Raw genomic sequence first — 19,958 nt, forward strand, 5'->3', positions numbered from 1 at the left:
TTAAAGATTTTCACCAAAAAAAGAAAAAAAAAAGAAAAAAAAAGCAAGTTCCCATCAACTTGGATGAGCACTGAAAATGAGTAACTCCTCAGGTTGCCATGAATTAAAATATTAAATCAGCTCAATAGCTACAGCTGAAACTGGCCCATCAGGTTCTTCCTTCTGAGCATCAACCTGAACAACTTCAGATTAGGCTTGAGCACATTAATACAGCTCCAAAAATAACCCCACATTCTGCAGGTGGTGGAAGCTGGGCAGCAAGTGGCTCCCACACTGCTGCTGGGAGCAGTGAAAAGTTACCCCAAAAAAAATTTGAATTAAATTCCTCAAATGTTTTGACTTGAAATCACCTCCCCCAACCTCAGTGCTTTATCCAAACCCAGGATTTGTGAGAATAAACTCAGGGAGGAAAGGGCAAGAGGGGAACAAGAATTCTCCTGGAAGCCCCAAACTGGCATCACCAGCTCAGAAAGTGGATCCAGCTTTGCTAAAACAGAATTAAACTCTGATCACTGGAATAACTGATATTTGAACATTATTCATTAAATTATCAGCACATTGTGGAAGAACAGAACACTGTCACAAACTTGTCCTGTGTGCTCTGTAGCTGTTGAATCACTGCAGGAGAGTTTTAAAGTCAGCAATTTAAAATTAAATTTTAAATTGAAAAAGAAAATAAATAAAAAGAAAATTTTTTTAACTGCCCTGGAACTCCTGTTTACTCCCCTCCAGTTCCTGCTTACTGGAGATGCCCCCCAAGTGCAAAACAAAAAACCAAACCAACATTTTTAACTCTAAAAAACCAACATTAAGCGAGGCAACAGCAGAGGGGGTTTGTTCCTGAAAATGGGAGCCACACACTGAGCCCTGGGAGCTGTCAGCAAAGAAGGGCTGGAAATCAAGAAATCACAAATGAGTCAGGAAGCTGGAAAGGGAGAACAATGCCCACCTGTGTGCCACACATACTGCACCCACACGTAGGTGCTGGCAGCGAAGAACAGCCACTGGATCGGGATGAAGAGCAGGCAGATGATGTTGGAGGTGAATGCTACACACACGAAAAATACTGAGAAGGCCTGCAAGAAAGGAGGGAGGGGAAGAAGAACAGGGCTTGGTTATTCCACACCAAATCCAGGTTTTTGTCTGTATTAAAATACATCTAATACATTTTATATAAAATATCTAATGGTGATGGTTTTATAAGTCAGCAGTATTTCTAATTTTACATGGTTAATTTAAATATAGAAAATTATATCTATGTAAGTAATTTATAAAAATATAAATATTGTATGTATTTATATAAAATATATACATCTATGGAAATAACAATATTTTATATGGTTATATTTTTATGTAGCCATATATAGTACAAGTTTAATTTTAATATATCAAATTAGACATTTTTCTATATAAATATATATAGTATTTATATAAAATATATACATCTATATAAATAACAATATTTTGTATGGCTATATTTTTATATAGCCATATATATAGTACATGTTTAATTTTAATATATCAAATTAGACATTTTTCTATATAAAATATATACATCTATAGAAATAACAATATTTTACATGGCTATATTTTTATATAGCCATATATAGTACATGTTTAATTTTAATATATCAAATTAGACATTTTTCTATATAAGTATATACTGTAGTTATATAAAATATATACATCTATAGAAATAACAATATTTTGTATGGTTATATTTTTATGTAGCCATATATAGTACAAGTTTAATTTTAATATATCAAATTAGACATTTTTCTATATAAATATATATAGTATTTATATAAAATATATACATCTATATAAATAAAAATATTTTATATGGCTGTATTTTTATATAGCCATATATAGAGTAAATGTTTAATTTAATATATAAAATTAGACATTTTTCTATATAAATTGTATGTATTTATATAAAATATATACATCTACATAAATAACAATATTTTATATGGCTGTATTTTTATATAGCCATATATAGAGTACATGTTTAATTTTAATATATAAAATTATAAAAACTATTTTCTATATAAATATATATTTTATATATGTATATAAGAGATATAAAACTATATAAATAACAATATTTTATAAAGCCATATATAGCAGCATATCTGTGTGTATATACACATAGACACATAAATTAAAATATTTTAAAATTCTATAGAAGAGGGTTTTCTTTAAAACAATACAGCAAGTCTTCTGTTTACACATACACAAGATTATAAATAATTCTGCTTAATTCAAACCCAGCTTGGGAATTTAAACACGACTTCTCTGTGGTGAAATTGGGCTAAATCTTGATTTCATTTCCCAATTGAGGCAGGTGGCACAGGGGCACTGCTGCCCTGTGCCCACTCACCAGGCCTGGGATCAGAATTTGGCTAAATCTTGATTTCATTTCCCAGTTAAGGCACGTGGCACAGGGGCACTGCTGCCCTGTGCCCACTCACCAGGCCCTGGGATCAGAATTTGGCTAAATCTTGATTTCATTTCCCAGTTCAGGCAGGTGGCACAGGGGCACTGCTGCCCTGTGCCCACTCACCAGGCCTGGGATCAGAATTTGGCTAAATCTTGATTTCATTTCCCAGTTCAGGCAGGTGGCACAGGGGCACTGCTGCCCTGTGCCCACTCTCCAGGCCTGGGAAGGAAATTTGGCTAAATCTTGATTTCATTTCCCAGTTCAGGCACGTGGCACAGGGGCACTGCTGCCCTGTGCCCACTCACCAGGCCCTGGGATCAGAATTTGGCTAAATCTTGATTTCATTTCCCAATTGAGGCAGGTGGCACAGGGGCACTGCTGCCCTGTGCCCACTCACCAGGCCCTGGTAGCGGAAGGAGTCGTACACGCTCCTGATGAAGAGCCAGAAGGGCCACAGGTACTCAAACCTGAACTCCAGCACAAAGTCTGCCAGCAGCACCAGGGCCCACACCACCAGGAACTTCAGGTACAGGAAGGTGCTGGGGGAAGAAAAAGGACATTTCAGCTCAGGCTTTCCAACTGGCAAACTGACTTATTTAAAATTAAAATATTCAGAATTAAAAGTAAGGACAGCTGCAATACATAGAAATAAGAATGTCAGCTAAAATAAACAAAAAACCCCAAACTTAAACTTATTTTATAATTTTTTTTTTTTATTCTCCCATTACAAAATCTGCCAGGGTCCACACCACCAGGAACTTCAGGTACAGGGGGAAAGAAAAAGGACATTTCAGCTCAGGCTTTCCAACTGGCAAACTGATTTTTAATTAAAATATTCAGAATTAAAACTAAGGACAGCTGTAATACATAGAAGGAAGAATGTCAGCCAAAATAATTTTATAAAATAAGTTTAGGCTTGTTTGTTTTGGGTTTTTTTTTTTTGTGGGGTTTTTTTGTTGGTTTTTTTGGGTTTTTTTGTGGTTTTTTTTTTTAATTTTTTTTTATTCTCCCATTACAGCTGGCCTAACGAAGCCAGCACTGAACTGCATTTATTTTTATTGCCAATAAACAGCAGGGTCCCTGCTCATCAGCACCCATCTCCCTCCCCAGCAGGCTGCAGATGTCCCCTCATTTATCAGACTGCAACACCAATAAACTGAGGTGTGTTTTAATCCTACAGCAATTTCAAGACTGATTTTATATTATCAGAGTTAGATTTGAAAACATTTCTATGGAGGCAAATGGATCCCTTAAAAACAAACAAACCAAACCCCAAAAAAATGGAAGCACACGAGGCCTGAGAGCAGCCCAACTTCTATTTTTAATTATTTCTGAGCCACATTCCCATGTTCTGAGTCCTGCATTTTGAACCACTGATGATCCTTCTTGGCAACAGAGCTTCAAAACATTCTGAGCTCATACCCAAGGAACACTTGAGGCATCAGCCCAATCCATTCTTAAAAAAAAACAGAAAAAAACCCTTTTTTTCCCCAAAGCCACCACCCCAGATCTGTCACTCCAGCTCCCCAACACCTTGCTGCTCTCTATTAGGTTACAACAAAAAGAAAAGGGGATGTAAAAATATTTTTTCTTGTTTAAATCAAACGCAAATTGTCCTTTTAGGAACTTGTTTTCCCTCCTGTGCCACCCTGCCAGCACAAGCAGCAGAACTTTGCCCTGGAATGTTGAGTGGGAGGTGCCCAGGGCTGGCACCTTGTGCCAGGCAGGCTCGAGTTTCTGCCCTGCTGGGGCCATGGGGCTTTTTTAGGGACTTGTTCAGAGCTTGGGGGGAGAGACAAAACACCAAATTTCCAGGGAAAGAGCTGGGTACAGGCAGAGGTGTGGAAATGACTGAACTTGTGCAATTCCCAGCCAAGTTCAGGCAATGCACAGCGCTGGGAAAACTCTTGGATTTCCTGGGAGTCAGGGCTGAGTGGCAGGTGCCTGAGAGTGCCTTTATCCACAGAAAGGGCAGGGAAAAATACTGCAAAAGGCTCCAGGAACACTTCAGTGGAATGGAAACTAAATTCATGGCACACACTCGCAAATTTAAGGAAGTGCTGGTTTGAGTTCTGAGGGAGCCAGCCCCAGGCACTGAGCATGTTAAAAATGCTCAAACCCAAGGAAATATCCCACACCAAAACCCCAAATGGTGACACTGTCCTGGTGGATCATGCTTCCCCAGGCTGCCTCTCCCTAGTTACAGCTCAGATCCTCACCAGAACTCTGTAAAAAGCAGCTGCACTCAGAGAATATTTGACCCTGAAGGTGAAATTTGGTCCAGACTCTGGAATTGCACCCGTGCAACCCCTCAGATCTGAGGCATTCCAGAAAACCATCGCAGCCAGGAACTCCCTGCTCACTTCAGTTGTGTTGTGGAGCCTTTTGCTGGGCTCCTCTCGTGGCTATTGTTGATTTTCCTGCCACTGGAAGGCAGGAGGAGACCCCATTTTCCCAGCAAACGAGGCTGTCAGGACTGATGCTGCTCAGCAGTGAAGTGCCACTCCAATGAAAGCATTTGCTGAACAAGAGTTCTGTAACACAGCCATTAAAGTGATTTCTGATATTAAATTCCTATCAATCCAAGGGCCCTGCTGACACTTAGCACCTTCGAAAGTGGAATTGGAACAATGCAACACTTGTAAGGAGGTTTTGCCAACACTGTTACAGAGCCTATTTCTCATTGTCTGAAGGGCTCAGAACTCCAGGAGTTCAGGAAAGTCTCAAAGCTCAATCCTGGGGCTGGCCCCAGCAGGGAAGGAGCCCAAATCCCAAATCCTGCTGCCCCTGAGGTGCAGGTTTGTGTTCAGGCAGCCCCCAGCTGAAACACACCCCCAGGAATGAAATCCCCTGGAAAACCTGTTCATTCCAAATGTATTCCACGAGGCCAACTGGAATTCTGAGGTGGATCCAATGCAGGGAAGATTCTTGCAGGTGAATACCTAAAATCTGGGTTATCCAATTTCCTGACACATGTCAAAAACTCTGCCCTGGGTGAGCTGGCAGAGGTGTAAGGACAGGGCTCTCCCCATATGGCATCTGATCCTGGAGGGTGATAAAGGAAAGGGAAGGATGGGCACATCCATGCCAGGAGCAGGGCACAGGGCAGGAGGAGCAGGGATTACAGAGCTGCAATTTCTCTGCAAGATCAATTGATGCCTAATGTACACTGAATAGAAAGATTGATTCATAGCCCTGTAGTGCCTGTGCTCCCCCTTGGAATTTGCAAATAAATAATTTTTCTCCTGATTTTTCCTCCCCCTGCAAGTGCCAGATGCCATTTCCTTCCCCCCCTCCCTTTTTTTTCCCTCTCTTGTTCTTTGTTCTCCTTTTACTGCCCCTGCAGAAGCAGATCCTCTGCCGGCTGTAAGGTAAAAACACTGCCAAAAATCCTTAGAAAAAGCCCCAATTCTGCAGCCCAAACCCAAACTGGGGGTGGATAAAGCCCCAATTCCATCCCACTGTTATCAGCAAGGCCCAAAGGCTGCAAAGGCAATCCTGGCACGTTCCATTTGGCAGCCTGACTCATCCCAGACAATGGAGTGGGAGGAATCCTGAGGCTGACAGGGTGCCAAGGGCACAGGTGAGCTTTCAAAAGGTGAATTGGAGCTTTTGGGTGAAATCACCAAATAATCAACAGCCCCTCCACCTCAGGGTTACCCAGCAGCCACAACACCAGGGATGTTGAGTGGAGATTAGCAAATATTAAAGCTTTATCTAAATAAACACACAAACAGATAGCTGAGATTATTATCAGCGGGCAGAAGAAGGGAAACACGGCGAGTCTGAAAGGCAGAAAACATCTCTGCTAGCACTGAGCACGTGGAACACCTGCCAGCCACAGGTCTGGAAAGGAAAAGAAATGTAAGGGAAGCTCCCTGAGCCCTGATTCTGTGCCATGCCAGGGCACAGAGGGCACCCACCCTGAGCTGGGCAGCAGGGAAGGGAAATCCCCCAGGCAGGGGCACACAGCACTGTGGGGCTGGGCCAGGAGGCACTGCCAGCTCTGGGAATTCAGCTGCAAAACCCCAAACCCCAAAATGCAGCCACAGGAGAGCTCCTTTAGCTGCAGGGAGTGAGAGCCAGGGCAGAGGGGCTGGCACAGCAGAGCACGTGAAATGCAGGATAAATGACACTGGAGCCCTGCACTGAAGTTCAGGTCATAAAAGGCAGCTGTGCTGCTTTGTTCCAGACCTCCACAAAATGCTTTACCCTCTGTGGGAAGCTGGGAAAAAAAGAAGAATAAATTAGCAGGAGGAATCATTATGGATTTTCAAGAAAAGCCTAAAAAAGGAGGTAGTGCTGATGTTTTCCTTCCAGTTTATTTGGCTGCTGGAAATGCAGTCCCTGGAATTCAGCAGAGGGAAGCAGGAGCGTTTGTGGGGTGGGGGCACCCAGGAACCCTGCCCTGTGCCACCAGGGTCACCAGCCCCCCCTGCCAGGCACCCACTTGGCTGCCAGCCCCCGGAGTGCCTGGCAGAAAGGACAATTTACATCCCCAGCTAAAATAAATCCTGCCTCTGAAGGAACATGGAGCACTTCAGGAGCATTGTCAGGGAACCCACGAGACAGCAGCCAGCAGCTGATGTGACAGGGAGGTGTGGAATTCATCCTGAAACTTCCCCAGCCAGGAAAGTGGGACCAAGCAGAGCCAAAAGAAGCAAAATCAGCAGTGCAGCTGAAGGGGTTCAGCCAGATCAAAGATGAGGGCTGGGAAGACTCAGCAACAAGCAGGAACAAATAAACTTTAATTCTTAACTGATGACAAGCTGCAATGAATACTTCTAATTAACAATTAAGGGTTTAATGCATGCACCCTGCCAAAGGTAGGGGATGTTAAATCACTTTGTTGCCATTGTTTGACACAGGAAAAGGGAAAATTTGGAATAGAAGCTGTGGAAATGAGAGACCCTCCAATTCCTCCTGGGAGTGTGGTGGCTTTGGAGATCTGTTGAAAGCAGTTATTTTAAATTACAATAAAGTTCTTTCCACAGATCCTGCAATACTTCTAAAGAGCATAAGTCAATGCAAAAATCAGCATTCAGAGTGACAGATCATCCACACCTTTCAGTGCTGCCCAAAATTTTAAATTTCTAACTCTGCTCTGTTTTTCTATCACTTCTTACAATCTGCTTCAGTTTGACACACACAATGAACTCTGCCACCAGAGCTTCCCTGCAGGACAATTCCTCCCCTGGCCCAAAACTGCTCATTTGCCCAGCTCTGCCCCAAAACTGCTCATTTTCCCAGCTCTGCCCCAAAACTGCTCATTTTCCCAGCCCTCACCCACCCCAGTGTCTCAGTGACAGCTCTGCCCTGCTTACATGCCAGGCTGGACAGGAGGCTTAAATTAAGATCAGGCTTAATTTAAAAACCAAACAAAACAAAGAGTTAAGCATCCCAATGGTGCTGTTTGCTCAGCCTGGCTGCTCTGCCCATAAACTCAGGATGCTTCCTCCTGATAACTGCATTTACTGGGTCTGTGTAAGCTGATGGGGACAATTAAGATAAGCTGAATAAATAACTGCAGTAATTACAAGAATTGAGACAACTGTAGTTCTGTGAGAAGTCACCTGTATGTGATCACTGAATTATGGAGTGAAGAGACAAAAAATAATAAAAAAAGGAGAAAGATCTTAAATCCATGCAGAAGAACTTCCCTCTGCTTAGATTTCCAAAGGGAAAAGCCTTCCCACTATTTCTCCTTTTCTGTGTGACAACACTCTGAGCACACTGATTGTTTCTGTTTTGCAAAACGCCACGTGAAACAAAAGCTAAAAATCCCATTCCTGAAGCAAAGCATCCCAGGAGAAGCAAAGGCAGAGCTCAGGGGCTCCAGCAGCTCCTCCTGCTGCACACACTCAGCTCCTGGAGCTCTCTGAGCTTTCCCTGACTTCCCCTCCTTCTCTCACCCCACCTTCCCTGCCAGCCACCTCACAGGCAAAGCATTTGGAGATCCTTTTGAAATCCAGTCATGAGCAATTCCTTATACATTTGAATTATTCTTCACCTTGAATAATCATTTCTACACAAGGGATGCTTTTCTTTACGGTTCCAGGCAGGGTTTTCCCAAACCCTGAAAGTCTAAAGCAAGAAGCACTCTACTCTCACAGATTCACTACAAGTGTGGATAAGCAGCACACTGGGACAACTTCATTCCTGTCCCAGCTCCCCAGCAGCTGCTTCCCTCATGCAAAGTTAACATCTGAATTGTATGAGCTCGCTCAGGTTTCCAGGCACCGCATTCATCAACCCCACTGAACTAGAAACAGAAATGGGACAGCAGCACATTTACTACAGCTCTCACTAGCTGCCAGCCTCTCCTGACCCAAACTCCTGCTGACTGAGGAACGCACGATTCCTGCACGCCACACAGAGCCTGGCACACTCAGAGAGCTCCCAACACTCCTTACACAGGCTCACAGCAGCCGTGGGGACACAAAGCACACCTGGGAGCACAAATCACACCTGGAGAACACAAATCACACCTGGAGAACAACACAAAGCACACCTGGAGAACAACACAAAGCACACCTGGAGAACAACACAAAGCACACCTGGGAGCACAAAGCACACCTGGAGAACACAAAGCACACCTGGAGAACAACACAAAGCACACCTGGAGAACAACACAAAGCACACCTGGGGAAACAACACAAATCCCAGTGCTGGGGATGAGGCACATCCCACGTGCATCTCCCTTCAGCGCTGTTTGTGCCCTCACTGCCAGGGTCAGGGGTGAGCCGGGCACCTGCCGTGCCCCCCGGCACATCCAGCCCCGGTAATTCCCAGCCAGCCTCCCGTTCCCCTGGCTCCCACGGCTTCCCCGCAGCCCCAGCAGCAGCACGGCACACACAGCTCTGTGACACCCCGGCCGAGGAGCAGGGCCAGCAGTCGCTGCGAGCCCGAGCCTGGCAGTGCCCAGCCGGGAAACCCTCCCCGGGCAGACAGGCCAGGCTCGGAGCTCTGGCAGTGCCCAGCTGTGAGACCCCGCCGGGACACACTGCCCAGGCCAGGCTCGGAGCTCAGACAGTGCCCAGCCGTGAGACCCTCCTGGGAAATCCTGCCCAGGCCAGGCTCGGAGCTCTGGCAGTGCCCAGCTGTGACACCCCACCGGGAAACACTGCCCAGGCCAGGCTCGGAGCTCCGGCAGTCCCAGCTGTGAGACCCCGCTGGGAAATCCTGCCCAGGCCAGGCTCGGAGCTCTGGCAGTGCCCAGCTGTGAGACCCCGCTGGTAAACCCTGCCCAGGCCAGGCTCGGAGCTCTGGCAGTGCCCAGCTGTGACACCCCACCGGGAAACGCTCCCCAGACGAAGCTCGGAGCTCTGGCAGTGCCCAGCTGTGACACCCCGCCGGGAAACCCTGCCCAGACGAAGCTCGGAGCTCCGGCAGTGCCCAGCTGTGAGACCCTCCTGGGAAACCCTGCCCAGACGAAGCTCGGAGCTCCGGCAGTGCCCAGCTGTGAGACCCTCCTGGGAAACCCTGCCCAGACGAAGCTCGGAGCTCCGGCAGTGCCCAGCTGTGAGACCCCGCTGGGAAACCCTGCCCAGACGAAGCTCGGAGCTCCGGCAGTGCCCAGCTGTGAGACCCTCCTGGGAAATCCTGCCCAGACGAAGCTCGGAGCTCCGGCAGTGCCCCTGCTGGTAAACCCTCCCCAGGCCAGGCTCGGCGCTCCGGGACCCCGCCGGGGTGACCCACGGCGAAGGCCGCCGCGCTGTGCGCGCCCCCCGGGGCCGGCCCGGGCCGCTCCATGCCGGCAGCACCGGCAGCACCTTGGCCAGCAGCACCCCCGGCCCCGCGGAGCGCCGCGGGCGCGCAGGGCCCGGGGCGGGGCAGCGCCTGAGGGGCGCCGGGGCGCCATGACGGTGACAGGGCCGGGGGGCCCGTGGCCGCCAACCGCCCGCTCCCGGCGCCGCGGCGGCCGCTCGGTACCTGCCGTAGATGCCCTCGGTGATGCGGTTCCGCTTGAGCGGCCGCCGCAGTTTGCTGCAGTCCGCGCTCCGCCGCTTCATCCCGCCGGCCCGGCCCGGCCCGGCCCGCCCCGCTCACGGCAGCACCATCCGCCCCCGCGGGGGGTTCCCGAGCGCGGGGGTTTTTTTTTGGGGTTTATGTTGGTTTTTTTCCCTTTTTTTTTCTTTTTTTTTTCCCCGGGAAACAAAGAAATAAAAATAATTCCTGGTCCGTCCCTCCCCGCCGTGTCCCCCCGCGCAGCCGCCGCGCAGCGCCCCGCCTCCCAGGCGATCACCAATCAAATGGTTGATGCCACCTGAGTGACAGCATGTTCGACCAATCGGCAGTGGACAAAGGCAGATAGACGGTAGAGTGGACCAATGGCAGTGCGAGAAAGTTGAGCCCACCTCGTGCCGTCGCGTGGCCCGCCCACCGCCGTGAATGACGGCCCTGCAACCCAATCAGAGGCGATGAATTGTGATTGATGGACTGTCAACCAATCAGAATGCAGACTTTGGCCTCCTCCCGCCTACTGTGCTACGGGCTGGTTCCTGCCCCTTGCGGTGACCGACAGCAAAATTCCCCAATGGAGGAGAAACAGAAAAATAAAAGGACAGCTCAGCCATCCACTCGGAAACGGAAGAAGGAGGGCTCTATTTCCTCTGTCACCGTAGCAGCGAGGTGCCACCTCCCCCGCTTGATTGACAGCCTCGCTGGCGAATGGGCAGCTGGGGAAGGGGACAGCGCTGGGGCTCAGGTGCAGAGTCAGGCAGTGACAGTTTGTGACGGCCGGCGCCGCCCCCACAGCGCGGCCTGCGCCGCCTCACACCGGAGAGCAAAATAACCCCCGGCCTGACCGACAGGCCGCGCCAGCCAATGAGGAGCGCGCGTCGCTGAGTGACAAGCAACCGGGCCAATCGTAGCGCAGGACGCGCGGCCCAAAGACGGCCGGTGCTGGGGATAAGCCAATCAGAAGGCAGGAGGAGCTGCGCTCGGCCAATGGGAGGGCAGTCCCTAAGGGCGGCCTGTGGGGAGGGGGCGGGCATTCAGCGAGGGGCGGGGCCCGCCGGGTCTGTGGGAGCCGTGAGGGCGGCAATGGTGGCGCCGCTCCTGAGGGCGGCCGCAGCTCCGGCTGGGGGCACGGTGGCGGTGCCCGCGGCCCGGGCTGTGCCCACGGGCCTGCCGGGGGCGATGGATCGCCCAGAGCGAGGCTCTGGCAGTGCTGGGCTGAGGCGCGGGGTGTTTTCCCCGTGGTGGAGTTACAGTTTAGAGTTGGAGCGTCACGGATTTGTTTGTGCTAAAGAAGCCTTGAAGATCACCACATTCCATCCCCTGCCGTGGCAGGGACACCTTGGGCACTGCCAGGGATCCAGGGCAGCCCCAGCTGCTCTGGGCACCTGTGCCAGGCTGGACACCGGGGCTGGGAGCAGCCTGGGACAGTGGAAGGTGTCCCTGCCATGGCAGGGGTGGCACTGGGTGGCTTTAAGGTCCCTTCCCACCCAAACCAGCCCGTGATTTGTGCTGTGGATCCGTAAAGTGTCCCTGGAGCTGTTCCCGTGGCCCTGTGTGAACAACAAGCTGATCCCACAGCAGCAGAGGAGCTGCTGCACCCCAAGAGGTCCCCGATTGCCTGGCTTGGGTTGGATCCCAACACAAGCTTGGCTGTGTGATGTGTCTGCAGAGCTGTGGGGTCACGCTGGGGCTCTCAGCAGGACCCTCCCCGCCTTTCTGTGCTGAGCGAATGGATCATGGTGCTGCTTATGGGTTCATGTCCTCCCTGCCCTCCGGCTGAGCTGCCAGGCCCCCAGCAGCTGGACTGCCCTGGGGAGCAGGGCAGGGCTGGCCGTGGCTCTGGCTCTGGCCCTGGCCATGGTTCTGGCTGTGGCCATGGTTCTGGCTGTGGCCATGGTTGTAGCCGTGGCTCTGGCCGTGTTTCTGACCGTGGTTCTGGCTGTGTTTCTGGCCCTGGCCATGGTTGTGGCCATGGCTCTGGCCGTGGTTCTAGCTCTGGCTCTGTCTGTGGCTGGGCAGGGTCTGGGCTCCTGCCCCAGCCCAGATAAGGAGCTGCTCCCTGCTCCCGCCTCTTCCCTTTTATCTCTGGCTGTGCTCGCCCTGCAGCTCTGCTGTGCTGTGGGGGCACGGGCACAGCTCCCGGGGCACAGGAGTCCCTGCTGCTCCCGGGGCACAGGAGTGCCTGCTGCTGCCGGGGCCCAGGAGTGCCTGCTGCTGCCGGGGCACAGGAGTGCCTGCTGCTGCCGGGGCACAGGAGTGCCTGCTGCTGCCGGGGCACAGGAGTGCCTGCTGCTGCCAGGGCACAGGAGTGCCTGCTGCTGCCGGGGCACAGGAGTGCCTGCTGCTGCCGGGGCCCAGGAGTGCCTGCTGCTGCCGGGGCACAGGAGTGCCTGCTGCTCCATGCTCCTGCACGATGCCCTCCCGCCACCGGAGCTTCCGCTGCAGCGTGCCCTGGCTCGTGCTGCTGCTGCAGGCCCTGCTGCTGCTGCGCTCCTTCCTGGGCTTCCCGGGGGTCAGCGACACCTACTCCTCATCCAGCTCCTCCTACCCGGGTTAGCCTGGCACCTGCTGGGGGAGAGGGGGGGTCCCTGCACCTCCTGTGCCCTGGGACTCTGGTGGGGAGGAGCAGAATGGTTTTATTGCTTTTGAACCTGCCAGGAGTGCTGGGGGTTTCTTTGTGTCACAGGTGTGATGGGGATACGAGGCTAAATTGGGTTTTTGGTCGGTTTTCTGTTGGGTTTTTTGGCCTCTCAAGCCTCACGTTGTGGCATCCATTCAGATCAGTGTGTAAAAATAAATTCAGCATGAAGGGTGTTTTGTCTCTGATTTTAGATCAGAAAGAAAGCTCTGGAATTCTTTGCAAGCTCTGAACAATAGTGGCACTTAATTTTTTATCTGAAGGCTTCTTAGTTAATTGTAATTTTTAATTGATTTTTTTTTTAAACCAGAAATCTACATTAATAATTTCACTGCTGTCTTGTTCTTTTCTGTCCTGCAGAATTTCAAGATGTCACCCACATGGTGATTTTTGGGTTTGGCTTCTTCCTGATGGTTCTGAGAAGATATGGCTTCAGCAGCACTGGGTTCAACTTCTTGCTCGTTGTTCTTGGTGTCCAGTGCTCCGTGCTGGCAGAAGATTTGTTAGTTTTCCTTAAGGGAGAGCAAAATGAAGTTGGCATGGAAAGGTAATGAGTTCATGTTGGAGCTGGGCTAGTGCAGAACTGCTGGTTGCTCCCTGTGCAGTGAATGTCTCCTGGTGGGGCCCTGCTGGGGATGGGCAGGGCACATTTGCAGGCATTTCAGAGGGCTTTCAAGGGTTTTGAAGTGCATTGTTGTGTTCCATTCCTTTTTATTGGCCCTGGTGTCACCCTGAGTTGTTCTTTCCTGTCTTTCTTGCAGTCTAACAAAGGCTGTGATGAGCACGACTGCTGTGGTCATCTCCACTGGGGCTGTCCTGGGCAAGGCCAATCCTGTGCAGCTAATTGTGATGACCCTGGTGGAATTAATCTTTTTCTACGTGAGCAGATGCATCAACGGGACATTCCTGGAGGTACCCTGGTGGGATTTGCAGCTCTGTGGGGGGAAATGTCACTGGAGCAGCAGCAGCAGTGGCTTTGTGTGGCCTGGCTCAGGCCACAGATGGTGAATATTGTGTTGCTGCAGGTCCCAGACTACCTCACCATGATGCACGTGTACCTCTTTGGAGCCTACTTTGGCCTGGCACTCGCCTCGCGCTTCCCTGAGCCTCCCCCAGGGCTGGACAAGAACAGGAGCACCCCAAAGTCAGAGCTGTTCTCAGTGCTGGGTGAGTCCAGGCTGGAGTGCCCCAGCTGGATGGGGAATTGCAGGGGGAACATGGGGAAGGTTGGGGTTTAAATGCAAAATGGAACTCTGGATGCAGCCAAGCACAAAACCTGCTGCTGTTTGTGACAGTGCCCCCTTTCCTCCTGGCCCAGAGGCCACTCCTGCCACAGCTGGGGCTCAGTTTGCTTTGCCACCTCAGCACAGAGGCTGCTCCAGGCTACCAGTCCTTTCTCCAGGCTCACCACTCCCTTTCCTGGCCAGGCTGTCCCCTTGGCTGGCTGGTGAGGGGCTGTGTGCCAGAGCTGAGCTCATAGCTTGTGTTTCAGCAGAGCTCAGGCTGCTGGTCCAGGTGGTGCACAGAGATAGAAAAGGGCAGTCCCTGCTGGTAAGAGAAATAAAAAGATAAAGCCTGTGGAGGGTGGGGAGTGTGATACAGGCAGGCCCACGAGAGGGGAGCTGGGGAGGGACAGCCTCACTGCCTGGGACTTTCATTCCTTTTCTCAGGGAAGCAATTTGGTGTCTTTATTATCACAATTTCTGTAGTGCAGCTGCCACAGGCTGAGCCCAGAGCTTCCTGCAGGGGTCCACAGAGTCTCATTCTCAGTCAGTCTTTGCCCAGTGCAGGGAATACAACATTTAAATGCTGCTCTTTTGTGTCCCTGGAGTTCTTGTTTGCTGTTTATTTCCAGAGCTGAGCACATACTCATAAGAAAGCTTCAGTAGATTTTATATCTGTGGATATAAAAGGACTTTAGGACTGACTAACTGCCTGATCAAGGGGAACAGGGTGAATCATCTCACAAGTCCTCAGTGCCACCATAAGTTTAGAGTTGCTGAGATGGCCTCTCCTGTCTGAGGCAGGGTTATCTCAGCCTTGGTGCATGGAAATCATGGATATTAGCAATGGAAACTGGGTTTCACAGAGCCAAGACAAGCTGGTGCAAAATCAGTGCCTGCCAGGGCTGCTGGGAGCTGGGTTTGTGCCTCATAGTGACAATGCCTGTGCCACTTGTTAGGGGTCTTGGGCAAGAGAACATCAGATGTGACTCAGGTGGATTGCACAGGGCCTGGTACCTCTGGGGGTGGGGAACACATCATCAGTGATGGGAGCAGGCTGGAGACAAAATACAGCTGGGAATGCCAGAGGAGCTGCTGCCTTGTGTTGGTGCTGGAGTCTGTGCACAGCCCGGGGCCACAGGGACCGGCCTGAGCTGCTCTGAGGCCACCGAGGTCCCTCTGTCCCTCTGCCGGCTGGAATTCGGTGTGTGCAGTGCTGCCCCAGGCAGGTGAGGAGGAATGCATCCTGCCAGGCAGGCTGAGCTTCCCAAAAGCTGACCACGAGAGGCAGAAGAACCTGTTTGCATTCCTGTTAGAGAAGCCTGTGTGCTCCTGGGGCTGTGACACCGACAGCTCCTCACTGGCTGCCAGCTCCTCCTGGAGCAGGCTCTGCCGTGGGAAGGCTTTGGGAATCACAGTGAATGCACCCTGGGGGCTGCAGCCCCCCAGAGACAGGCAGGGATGGCTTCCCCGTGGCTCAGAGCAGCTCCTGAGGTCTCTTTCCTTGTCCCCAAGGCACTGTGTTTGTCTGGGTGTTCTGGCCGAGCTTCAATTCCATCCTGGTGGACTCCAAGGAGAAGGCAGTGCTCAACACTTACTTGGCCCTCGCAGTGAGTGCTGTGGCTGCCTTCATGTTGTCTGCTCTGACCTCCAAGGATGGCAAATTCAGAATGGTAAGGACGTGGGGAAACCCTGCATGGGGTTTTCCTGTTCAAAGAGATTTTCAGGAATACACTGGAACCGAAACCTTGTCCAGGGTCTGACAGTCACAGATTCACAGAGGGGTTTGGATGGGAGGGGGCATCAAAGATCATCTCATCCCACCCCCTGCCATGGCAGGGACACCTCCCACTGTCCCAGGCTGCTCCAAGCCCCAGTGTCCAACCTGGCTTTGGCACTACCAGGGATCCAGGGGCAGCCCCAGCTGCTCTGGGCACCATCACAAGCAACAATTCCTTCCCCATATTGAATGTGCACCTTCCCTCTTTCAGTTTAGAGCCACTGGCCCTTGTCCCATCCCTGTCAGGAGCCCCTGGTGTGTTTTGCAGGCCCACATCCGCAGTGCAGTCCTGGCTGGAGGGGTGGCTGTCAGTTACTCAGCACAGGGCATCCACCACCCTTGGATTGCCATGATCCTGGGGCTGCTGGCCAGTGTCATCACCATCCTGGGAGCTCACTGTGTGCAGGTAATGCTCAATCCCCTACATGCTTCTTGGATAAGCTGTGTGCATTTTTTTCCCAGTGCAGCATACCCCAAGGGAAACCTCTTTTCCAGCCTAGGGAAGCTGAGGTGTTTTGAGCAGAGTGCAGGATTGCAGCTCGTGAGAGCAAATTGATCCTCTAGGTCTGCAACAGCTGATCTGCAATTACCAACTTGTGTTTCTGGGTGTCAATTAAACCTTTTCTCCTTCCCAGAGGTGCTTGAATCCTGCTTTGAAGCTTCAGGATACTTCTGGAGTTCATTTCACTTTTGGTTTGCCTGCTGTGCTTGGAGCTGTGGCCACTGTTGTTCTGCGTGTTGTAGAAGGTGGGATTGAGACACGATGGAATGAATTATCCAGGTACATAAATTCTTATATTCAATAATGCAGATAAATAATCATCACTGCAGTGTGCCCTGAGAAGAGCTGTCAGACATCCAGAGAGCCTGAATGTCACCACTTTGTTTTCTATCAGGTAACCCAAGATAACCCTGAAGTCCAACAAAAAAAAGTCAGTAAAAAGGAATTTGGGAGTTGAGCAGACTTTGGGTCCTGTTCTCTGTCTCCCTTTTTGTTTTTGTTAAATACAACAGGTATAGATGTGCCTCCCTCCAAAACTCACCTTAGGGTTTGGGATGTTTTGGGGAGCTCAGGAGGGAGGGAGAAATGAGAGAGCAGCATGAGGGCCTGACACTGCTCATCGTGTTCTTAATGAAACAAATTTAATGGAGTTTTAATACCAAAAAATTGGACAAAATGAATCTTCTGAAGTCTGCATTTAGGTATGCTCCTGAAACATCTCACTGCAGCTGCAGATTTGAGAATTGCAGCTTCTCTGAGAGATTTTGATAGCTGCAGATTCATTCACAGTGGTCATGCTGAACAAAAGGTGAAACACTTTTTTTGCTTTTCAGTCTGGGCTACACTGCCTTTTTTAATATTGGTGCCTTCTGCCAGACCATCAGCACTGCCTTGATAACAGGATTGATTACAGGTCAGTACTGAGACATCCCAGGAATGCCTTTATTTCCTTGGAGCAAGTTTCTATGGCTAAATCACTTGTGGGAGAAATGGAAATGTGAGTGCCAGGGACTCTTCCCAGCCAGAGCTGTTTTGCACAGAAATAACCCAGCAGCACCATTCTTTCAGTGCTGAAGTTTTATTTTAACCAAGGTTTTACAGCTGCAGACAGGACAGGTGTGAAGATGAAAATACTTCCACTTTTGGGTGTTGTCTTATTGACAGAAGATGCCCCAGTCTGGGGCTTGTCACTTTTTAGGCCATTTGGAGCAAATGTGCAAAGTTTCCATAACATCAGGAGCTGCCTCAGCCCAGCTGCAGCCCTTTGATCAAGAGATTTGGGGATTTTTGGGACTTTTTGCTGCTTTGGCAGCAGCCCTCACGTGGCTGCCATGGAATGCTCTGGTTTGTGGCAGCTGCTGCTTTTCCCCAGCCCCTAATTCTGTCTGGAGCAACAGAGAAATGGCCACTGGAAATGGCTGGGAAACACAGCCTACAAGGATTTTTGGAGTGTTTTAATTTATTTAAAATTTTCATTACTTGAAGGGTAATGAAGAAGGAATAGATCTTTAGGAAACATCCAGCTGAAATAACCAAACATTCAGTGTTTAACCAACTGTTCAAAAATCCAGAGATTCCCATCAGAGATCCCAAACTGCCAGTGCTGATAAGCCAGCTTGGTTTTAATAAACAAGCACTTCTCGTGCAAGAAACTCATCATTTTGATGTATTTTCATAACCTAGCAGCTGTTTAATGGGGTTTTACCTAAAGTAATTCATTTTTAGTACCCCAAGCCTTGATCCTGGCAAGCCTCTTTTTGTATTTAAGGCCAGCTCGAGTCAGGGGGGCTCTGCTGGAGGATTTAGGTCTGAATTTGTGGTTTGATCTGTTACATTTGGATAAATGTTGCCAAGAAACTCCTGTTGCACACAATCCTCCCCTTGCCCTGGTGTTTTATGTTTATTTTGGATCTCTCTTTTAACCAACAGGTTTGATCTTAAACATCAAACTGCTGAAAGCAGTGCACGTCTCCAAGTACTTTGATGACCAGTTTTACTGGGAGGTGAGTTTCAAAATGATTTCAGATTCTGGGGGGGAGTTCATTTAGCACCTTGATGAAGAACTCCAGGTATTTGAATTAAAAATATGAGGGAAAAAAGGTTTATTCCTTTTCCCAGCACATTTTGATGCACAAACAGTCCTTGGGCACCCTTAGGTGCTGATGTGAGGCTGTATGTGAATTACAGGAATAACAAATGGGTGGAAATAAGCTTTTAATCAGCTTTTCCCTTGGTTTGGGGTTTTTTCCTGTGATGATTTGATATGTTCTGATACAGGAATGTTTGTGTTCACAGTTTCCCCACTTGTCTGTTGGATTTTGAGTGGAGGATCCCAGCTGACAGCCAGGACCAAGCTAAGATTTTCCTCTTTATCACCAGAAAAACTGAACAGCTATGATGGGTTCAGAGAGCACTGAAATATCAATTCTCAGGCCCACAAAAGCCACCCCAATGGACACTCCAAAACCAAACTGTTCCAGTTCTTCTTGAAAGATACAGAGTGTGAATCCACAGGTGCAAACTTCAGGTGCATTCAGCTTTTCTGCTTTGTTGGCCTTACCTTAAATATATTTTAGAAGATATGTACAAAAAAAGTTGTCTGCATTCATGGCTTATCAATCCAAATGCTTGGAAACATTAAACTCTTTTTAGCTCCTGAGTTTACAAGGCAAAATGATGGATTTGAAAGTGTCATTTCTCAAGGAGCCCTTCCTATCTAGCAAAGCACTCAAGTTTTTAAGCTGAGCTGGTTCTGCTGAAGGCCTTGACAAGGCAGGATTGGAGTGAGCTGGAGCAGGGCCACAACTCTGCATCCTGCCAGCCTGAACTCCTGGAAAAATCTGCATGTTGGGAGGTTCTGCTGGCCAAAGTTCAGCTGGGGGTGGTGCTCCTGGAAGCCCTGGGGTTTGCTGCCAGTGGAAAACACAGCCAGAGCTCAGGGCACAGCACGGGGATGGGCCAGCACCCCATCCTGGCAGGGACACAGGGTTTGGGGACACAGGGTTTGGGGACACAGGGTTTGGGGACACAGGATTTGGGGACACAGGGTTTGGGGACACGGGGTTTGGGGACACGGGGTTTGGGGACACGGGGTTTGGGGACACAGGGTTTGGGGACACGGGGTTTGGGGACACGGGGTTTGGGGACACGGGGTTTGGGGTCACAGGATTTGGGGACACAGGGTTTGGGGACACGGGATTTGGGGACACGGGGTTTGGGGACACGGGATTTGGGGACACAGGATTTGGGGACACAGGATTTGGGGACACAGGGTTTGGGGACACAGGGTTTGGGGACACAGGGTTTGGGGACACGGGATTTGGGGACACAGGATTTGGGGACACAGGGTTTGGGGACACAGGGTTTGGGGACACGGGATTTGGGGACACAGGGTTTGGGGACACAGGATT

At 50.0% G+C, this 19,958-nt stretch overlaps 2 protein-coding genes across 2 annotated transcripts in view; one reads left to right on the forward strand and one right to left on the reverse strand.

Annotated features, from left to right (window-relative positions):
- The window catches only part of MACO1 (macoilin 1), a 29,175-nt gene extending 18,513 nt beyond the window's left edge, over positions 1-10,662 (reverse strand). Inside the window, exons 1-3 of the mRNA XM_064398179.1 lie at positions 10,376-10,662; positions 2,841-2,982; positions 950-1,076 (exon numbers count right to left, since the gene is read on the reverse strand). Of these exons, the coding sequence (XP_064254249.1) occupies positions 950-1,076; positions 2,841-2,982; positions 10,376-10,455 (349 nt within the window). The 5' untranslated portion in view covers positions 10,456-10,662. The remainder of the gene's footprint in view (positions 1-949; positions 1,077-2,840; positions 2,983-10,375) is intronic.
- A 1,661-nt stretch (positions 10,663-12,323) lies between these two features.
- LOC135285799 (RH-like protein) lies at positions 12,324-19,627 on the forward strand. The gene is made up of 10 exons (XM_064398465.1): positions 12,324-12,957; positions 13,404-13,590; positions 13,805-13,955; positions 14,069-14,210; positions 15,782-15,939; positions 16,315-16,452; positions 16,682-16,827; positions 17,382-17,461; positions 18,478-18,551; positions 18,844-19,627. The coding sequence occupies exons 1-10, from the start codon at positions 12,819-12,821 to the stop codon at positions 18,868-18,870; spliced, it is 1,242 nt and encodes a 413-aa protein (XP_064254535.1). The 5' UTR covers positions 12,324-12,818; the 3' UTR covers positions 18,871-19,627.
- The last annotated feature ends 331 nt before the right edge of the window (positions 19,628-19,958 follow it).

The sequence above is a fragment of the Passer domesticus genome, chromosome 24 (assembly GCF_036417665.1).
Source record: "Passer domesticus isolate bPasDom1 chromosome 24, bPasDom1.hap1, whole genome shotgun sequence".
NCBI classification, from domain to species: domain Eukaryota; kingdom Metazoa; phylum Chordata; class Aves; order Passeriformes; family Passeridae; genus Passer; species Passer domesticus.